We start from the raw sequence: 8,168 nt of genomic DNA, 5'->3' as shown, positions 1-8,168 counted from the left end.
TTCATAAAATTTGGTAAGAAGGACTAAATTCACGCATTTCTAAAGATGAAGGACTAAATTGGTATAAAGTTTCGAAGAAGGACTAATTCCAAAATTGACTGAAACTTGAGGGATCAAAAACATATTTAACCCTTAAAAAATATTTTGAAATATATTTTAAGAATAATAATTTACAAATTATAAGCTGAATTAATTTTAAGTAATTTGTAAATGTGTGTATTTTTTGTTAAATTGTTCTCTTGAATGTTCAAAATGTTTTTTATTTTCGTTTAAGTATCCTCTCAATTTTTTTTCTTAAAGTGAATTGACCAGCGAGTTTGAGAAGATTAGAAAGGGAAGACGTGAGTTGATCAAAGAATTAGAGACAAAACAAAAGAAAACAATTATGTAATTTTGTTGACAATAAAATCAAACGATAAAATATAAAGATAAAAAAAATATAATTTGAGTAATTAATATAATGATTTTTTTTAATAATAATAACTCAATTAAAAATATTTAAATTTATTGGATACTTAAAACTTAGTTAAGTCATATTCAATTGAACTAACAATATCTTCAAAAATTTGAACCAATATGCTTAAGTCAATGATGTCTTGGAAAAGGCTCGTGAGAACATGAATGATAATGAGATCACTAAAAAAATTTAAGAATGAATCACTACTACACTTAGAGCAAGAGCTAAATAACAAGTAAATAAGAGACTCCAAGAAGAACACAACAATTGATGATTTATTTCTTATATTGATGGTTGTTAGGCAGGTTAATGGAAAATAATGATTTATCTATGTGGTGAGGATGGTTTTCTTCTTTTCCTTTCTAGATAATTTCTCTTTGATGTAAGTGATAGTTTTTTATGTTGTAAGTGACAATTTATTTAATGATTATGGTTTTGAGTGATGTGGTTAAGATAAAAAATAAAATACCATTAATATTTTTTTATTTAATTTTTTTATTGTGTTGTGTTAAGTGATATATATAAAAAAAAGTTAAATAACTTTTAGCGAAAATTGAACTAATTTAGTTCACTATTTTTAGAATGCGTGGATTTAGTTTTTTAATTGACATTTCAAATGTATTTTTTAGGTATCATTGATATGAAAATATGTAAATCAGGTAAACAACTCAAATATTATCATGAAACGTAATTGAAATGTCAAATCAACTTAACAAACTTTGATTAAAAAGACTAAATCCACACAATTATAAAGTTAAGAAACTAAATTGGATCAACGTTTAAAAAATAGACTAATTTTAATTTTTTCTAAAACTTAAGAGATTAAAAATATATTTAATCCTATAAAAGAAATAGAACACAACTTTATAAGATCTATGATTAAATCTCTTTAATATCCAAATCATACTTAGAGAAAAAACAAATATGTCAAATACCTCAACTCAACCAGAGAAAAATGACTAAAAATTCAATTATAAAGAAAAACTAAAATCAAATTATTTGATAACTTGTATACATTATTTTTTACTTTTGTTTTCACTAAATAACATTTTTTTACAAACAAGAAAGACAAACAAAAACTAAATATTATATACACACGTCCAAATTTAAAATTATATTTAAAATGATGGTTGAATGTAATATTTTATTTTTCAGCCATGTAAATGGTTTTTATTAGAACAATGCTTTAGTTTGGTTTTTTAAAGCCCAGTATTACTTTTTTTTATTAATTAACATTATACTGAATCATTATTATGATTGTTTATGGTATCCAATATTAGAAGGTCAATTTCTCCAAAAAAAGAAGAAGCTTGCATGCAGTAATTAAACTCTAATTTTGTTTGTCTTGGTTTGAAAAGCACCTTTGCATGATTAATTAGCATAACACGTGTGACTTAATGAAGGATCTTTCCCACATGACGCGTGTACATGAAGTTTCATCACAGGAAGTGAAATTTCCTTCTCATTGAGGTTGAATTTGGTGATGAAGTGATGCGTAATTAGGTTGAAAAGACATGAACAATTAACTAATCAATTATTTAATTGTAATATGGAATAGTGATAACACCGGTAATTGTGGTACCCATTGAGTTCAACCTTCTATCGATGCTGCCAAAGCAGGAAATACACTTTTCATGGAAACCTTGCAGGAATAAAACTCTGCAAAAACTGCTTCAAAAATTTTCGTCATTTTCTTTTCCTAATCAATAATACTGTTTTCTTTGAAATAATATATTGATGTATAATTTAAGAGACTATTTGAATGTCTCATTAAAATAGAATTCATGTTATTTTAATCATGGAAATTTGGCTGAAAATGAGGGGAAACAACCTTTCTCTAATATTTGTTTCTATAAATAGTCAAACATTCATACTCATCAAACCCTACCTACTCCAAAACAAGACATTCCCTTCTTAGAAAGTTGAATAGAAAAGATGATGCAGCAAGAGGATATGCAGTCACCATGGTCATTCTTTGAAGACATGAACTCAACTTTTGAATCAGGTGTTGAGTCCTATGGCTTCACTGTGTATGACCATGTTGGTGATTGTGGATCCTATGGCTTCACTGTGGATGATTGTGGAGCCTATGGTTTCACTGTGGATGACCATGTTGGTGACTGTGGACTCAATACACTGTTGAGCACTCTAGAGGATTATTCCACTTCTGAAATTTGTTCCATACCCTTTTCTTCCAACCCTTTATTTTTTTCCAATGATCATGTTCACACCCAATACCCAATCAATGAAGAAACCGGGCAACTTCCATCACTCATGGAATTGGATGATTTTGATTCCATTCTGGATACTGAAATTGTTAGTATTGAAGGTCATGGATACCTAAGGGAGAGTGAAGGGAGCTTCTTTCCCCCACAGAATTTTTCAAGTGAGGTGGAAAATGCTTGGAGTCCTACCCCTTCTGTGAGGTCAGAGTTGTCCACAAATCAAGCATCACTATTGACTTTACCCCACCAAAACATGGAAATTGAAAACCAAGTGAGTCTTCCACACTTGCTAGAGGCACATGGAGAGGCCTTGGAGCAAGGACAAAAATCACTAGCAGAAGTGATTTTGAGGTGCATGAGCCAGAAAGCTAGTCCACTAGGTGAGTCTCTAGAGCGCCTTGTGTTCTACTTGTCTCAGAGCATGACCAATCATGGAGACTATCTCAAAGGTGAGGCCTTCAAGAACTTTGAGGCTGCTCTGAGGGCACTCTATCAAGGTCTCCCAATTGGGAAAGTTGCTCACTTTGCAGCTGTTTCTGCAATTCTTGAAGCCATGCCACCAGATTGTAATAGTGTACACATAGTGGACTCTTGTGTTGGACATGGGTTTCAATGGGTTCCAATGATTGAGGCTATTGCACACATGAACAAAACAGTGAAACTGACATCAATTAAATGGGATGGTGATGGTGAGGGTCTTGAGTGTTTTTCTAGTTTATCAAATTTTGAGGAAACTAGAAAGCAGCTCTGTGAGCATGCCAAATCCTGTGGTTTGAAGTTGAAGGTAGAGGAGAAAGGAGTGAAGGAACTTGTTGCTGAGATTAAGAAAATGAACAAAAGGGGTGGGAGAGGTGAGTTTTTGGCCTTCAATTCCATGATTGGTCTTCCACACATGGGAAGAGAAAGTAGCAGAAGACAAGCCTTGGAGTTTCTAAGGGTAGCTGAAGATTTGATCAACACCTCTGGCAATAGGGGGATTATAACTTTTGGGGATGGAAGTGCTTATGAGAGAGTGAAAAACAGCTTGAATTTCAGGTCATTCTTTAAAGCACATTTGGAGCATTACCAAACCTTGTTAGAAGCAATTGAATCACATTTCCCAACTCGTTTCTCAGAAGCAAGAATCGCCATGGAGCAACTGTTTTTGCAACCTTGTATTTCCTCTATTGATTGGTTACAAACATGGGAAGAGATGCACAGTGATGGCCCTGTTGAGGCTGAAATTAGCTTTAAGGGTTGCCAATTAAGCAAAAATATTTTGATGGAAATCAGAGAAGTGTTGAGAGGAAGTGAAGGCTCATATCAAGCAAGGATTGAAGGACAAAATGACAATGAACTAGTTTTGGAGTACAAAGGATCTCAGCTCTTAAGATTTTCAACTTGGAAAAACTAAAGCTAGAATGTCTCAGATCAGATGTCAGTGGTTATTTATTATAATTTGATTTGTACAGATTCGTGTTTATATGTATCTCCAAGAATTATATAAAGGTGTTTATTCTTTTTTACACAATATATAACAACTTGTTTGCAAAGAGCTTTCTTATATTTTTATATACTTGCACTTTAAATTAAACAGAGGGGATGAAAATAGTAACCGGGTGAGAAGTTTTGCTTCTGGATTAAATTTTGATATTTTGTTTAACAATAAAAACAAATTCTACATAATCATCCACTTCGATTTGAGAAATGAAATTAAAAATATAAACTTTTCTTTAGAAAAAAGAGATCAAATTTACCAAAGAGCATGCAGATTTAATTTACAGTTCTTTCTCAATTATTCCTTCTTGCTTTTCTTTGTATCAGACATGGACATGGAAATGGAGGCTGCTACGTGTCATGTGGAGATATCAAGTTTACAATTTTACCCTCAATTCCATTAGATGTGTGTCAACGTACCGTACTCTAAAATGTTTCCCTCCTCTAAAAGGGAAAGAGAAAATTCAAATTCGTTCCCGGAGAAGAGTTCAGAAGCTCCAAACAACCAATTTTCAATTTTCAATTGTCTCTGAAGAGAAAGGGGATAGGGTTTTGCAGAGTGATGGCAGAACCTTCAAGAAACATGGAGGTGGAGAGGCTGATCTCTTACACCGACGACCTCGTCAAGGTATTGGTGGAACCGCGCGACCTCAACAACCTCTCATATTGTCACCAACAAAACCTCTCCCTCTCTTCCTCTTCCCATTCTCACCATCACGACGTTCGCTCCTCCCTCCAAGGTTTGTGCCAACACCCTTTTTTTCATCACTTTCTATGTCAGATGTTGCAAATTTACTGTTAATTTTTTTATAGCTAAAGTCCCGATTACAAATGAGTCTTTGTTAAACGCTCTCATACAAAAGCTGTTGGATTTGATAGAGAGTTTCTAGTCATATGTGTGGAAGTGGATTTTTTGTATGCTAATTGCTAACTATTACAAAAGGTTTAAAATTGCAGTTTGGTTTCATTCTGTTCCTTGATATTGTGAGAAGTTGTGGACAAATGTAGCCACAATTGTGGCCGCCGACTCGTAAAAACCTTAACTTTGCAGCCGAGATTGTGGTGTTAGAATTTTGCTAGAAATTATATCACTTATATGAGTAGTTTTTATCAATGTTGTCTGCTATGACTGGATCTTGTTCATTGTATTATGCTTTTGAATGTCTTTTTGTATGAATCAGATTGTGAGAAAAAAGTAGATGCTTGCAAGCAGAAAATAGAGGAAGCTAGATCTGAGACTGTTACTGACGCGGAACTGGACCTTCTGCAGAGAGAACTGGAGGAAGACCTTGAAAAAGAACGTTTGTTGAAAGAAGAGTTTAGATATGTCTCTAGTTGTGTTTTTGTCTTTTCAATTTTGTAGCTTTATAGCATAATGTGTCTTACCATCTGCTTCTCATCAGCACAGCCATCGGGGAAGAGTTTAATGATCTAGAACAGCAGTGGATTTCTGTCCAAGAGCAAAAGAAGACCTTGAAGAAAATAGAGAAGACTAAGCTAAGGGCACAGTAAGTTAATTACAAAACTTGAATCAAAGATAGTAAAGCTGCTTCATACATATGATTGATCTGTTATTCATGTTTTCTTTCATGTTGTAATCTCTCGATTGCTTGTGATGGTGTTTGATTTTAGCATATTCTACATAAAGTGGAATATAAATGTGTTTTTGAGAGCCCATAGTCGCATAGAACTCTAGTCAAAAATCAAATTCCCCTTTAATGTAGTGGAGAGGAAACCTGAGTGTCAATCCTAGGAACTCTGATTTTAATAGCTAGTTTGTAAGAGCTTAACCACGGTGATTGTCACAAAATTGGGGATATTTACAATATGGAACTGTAAAACAATATGGATACCACAACTATTAGTCTAAAGAATGGGATGGATATGATGCATGAGACTAAAAACGGTGTAGAGAGAGTATATAAAACTACTGTAACAGACTGCATGATATTATGCATGAGAAAAGATGCAAATCTAACATGTTCTGGTGTGATTAGGAATGACCAATGAATGATGTATGGAAACATGTTCTGAAAGTTATAATGAAGAAAAACTACGTGGAAATGTCAATACCAAAACTGTTTGAAGAAATGCCTAAGTGAAACCCTAGAATGCACCAACTGTTTGATTAAATGCATGGAGAACGAAAATTCAAAATTATGCAATGGTACCGATGGTAAAATATTTGAATGAATATATGAATGCAAATGAAATGTTTAGAATCATCTAATTGTGCAAAAACAGCAAAATCACCTATTAAACCAAATCTGACAGCACTGGTCTAGAAAATTCATGGTTCATGTTTTGACAGCTTTAGGCATTATGCAGAGAATGGGTCCAGATGCTATGCAATGCATGAATTCATGATTTAAACACCTAAACAAGTCTAAAAGAATGCAGACATACAAATTACCACACTGTTTAATGAAAATTCTACATGAAAACCTAATATGCACAATGTGTTTGACAAAATGCCTAATAGAACTAAAAATATGAATTATAAAAAATGAATGATTGGAACAAGTTTAAATCACTAAAATAATGCATGATATGAATGCAGAATGGGTAAACAACCCAAATCGAAAAATTACTATCTAACCAAAACTGGCAGCAAGGCCTGCGTGGCAGGAAAATTGACAGCAAATATGCAATGCATCAATTTAAGCACCAAAACATAAGCTGGAAAATTATGCTGCACATGAAAACAGAAAAGTAAATCTAGAGAATTCAACTATGGTACTTGGGAAATTACTATTGGAAAACTAAACTAGAAAAACTACTTAAAACAAAAAATTAGCACATTTTCCTAAAATCTCTAATTTTTACAAGAAAAACTGAAAATGGAGTAAAACCAAAGAATGAAAACCAAAACAATCCTAAAAGAAATGTTTTTAACAATGAAAAACATGACAAATTAGGGACTTAACATTTCTTCTTTTCATTTTCAGGATGATACTGTCAATGTATGCTTCAGTGACAAATATTGTTCCTGACTTGGGTGAACAGTCCAAAATCTCAGGCTGTATCCTTTTGATGAATTTACTGTTCTCTGCCCCCTCATCTGTTTTTTTCTGGTATTCTGATATTATCTGTTGATTCTTTTCTTAAAAAACTCGGTTGCTCCTTAATCCTCATCTGCAGATATTGTGGATAAGGATAAAGACGCAGTTGAAAAGTTTGACTATGATACCTCTAAGATGACTGATTTTGATATATGTAATGGTGTTTGGAAAATAATTAGTGAGTGATACATGTCAACCACATAGGCTGATACTAGCAACGATGTATTATTTTCTCAATTTTGAGTGGAATCTTAGCAGTCCTACAATTCACTCATTGGTGTAAGACTTCTGTCTTAATTTATTATGAATGAAAATCTTGCAATGTGGATATTAACTACTGAGAAGAGGGTAATATAGCTTGTCATACTCAGCTTCATCCGTTGGTTCTTCGTCTAAAAAAAATGGCCCTGCATTCATTAACACATGCTAAGTAGTTCGCTACTTGCATATCAACTAGTATGCAGTACATTGAAGCATATATGAAAAAAAATTCAGCTGTTTCTAGCTAGCAGAGGTTTGTGCTGGTGCAGTATTTACTCGTGCCTCGCAAGGCAAAGGCGCAACTCATCCAAAAGGATGACTCTGCTTTTTCCAGTTGCTTCAGTTTTCACTCCAGTTAGCAGATTTTGTGGCTGAGTTGATACTATATTTTTCTACTTTTATCTGCTGGTCTTTGTAATATTAACCTATAAAATTATATATATATATATATATATATATATATATATATATGTTTGTATGTATATTCTGGTTTGATATATTAAAGACGTGAATGCCCCCCCTGTTTTTAATAAAATGCAATGGATATGATTCTCTAAAGTTTCATTTTTAAATGTTATACTTCCAATTGTCTAAAATATAGCCGGAGAGAGAAGACCTAAACTTGTGACATAAATGATTTTATCTTTAACTGCAAGGATGCTTAAAGTTTGTAAGTATAATCTAGAA

The 8,168-nt window shown here is 33.0% G+C and overlaps 2 protein-coding genes across 2 annotated transcripts; both read left to right on the top strand.

Annotated features, from left to right (window-relative positions):
* The first annotated feature begins 2,282 nt into the window (after window positions 1–2,282).
* LOC114186068 (nodulation-signaling pathway 2 protein-like) lies at window positions 2,283–4,638 on the top strand. The gene is made up of 2 exons (XM_028074081.1): window positions 2,283–4,098; window positions 4,486–4,638. The coding sequence occupies exon 1, from the start codon at window positions 2,393–2,395 to the stop codon at window positions 4,073–4,075; it is 1,683 nt and encodes a 560-aa protein (XP_027929882.1). The 5' UTR covers window positions 2,283–2,392; the 3' UTR covers window positions 4,076–4,098; window positions 4,486–4,638.
* Window positions 4,621–7,557, top strand: LOC114186069 (kinetochore protein SPC24 homolog). The gene is made up of 5 exons (XM_028074082.1): window positions 4,621–4,898; window positions 5,340–5,481; window positions 5,565–5,666; window positions 7,107–7,180; window positions 7,300–7,557. The coding sequence occupies exons 1-5, from the start codon at window positions 4,721–4,723 to the stop codon at window positions 7,404–7,406; spliced, it is 603 nt and encodes a 200-aa protein (XP_027929883.1). The 5' UTR covers window positions 4,621–4,720; the 3' UTR covers window positions 7,407–7,557.
* Window positions 7,558–8,168: the final 611 nt, after the last annotated feature.

The sequence above is a fragment of the Vigna unguiculata genome, chromosome 5 (assembly GCF_004118075.2).
Source record: "Vigna unguiculata cultivar IT97K-499-35 chromosome 5, ASM411807v1, whole genome shotgun sequence".
NCBI classification, from domain to species: domain Eukaryota; kingdom Viridiplantae; phylum Streptophyta; class Magnoliopsida; order Fabales; family Fabaceae; genus Vigna; species Vigna unguiculata.
The sequence above is the reverse complement of the archived record's forward strand: the minus strand, read 5'-3'. Positions and strand labels throughout refer to the sequence as shown.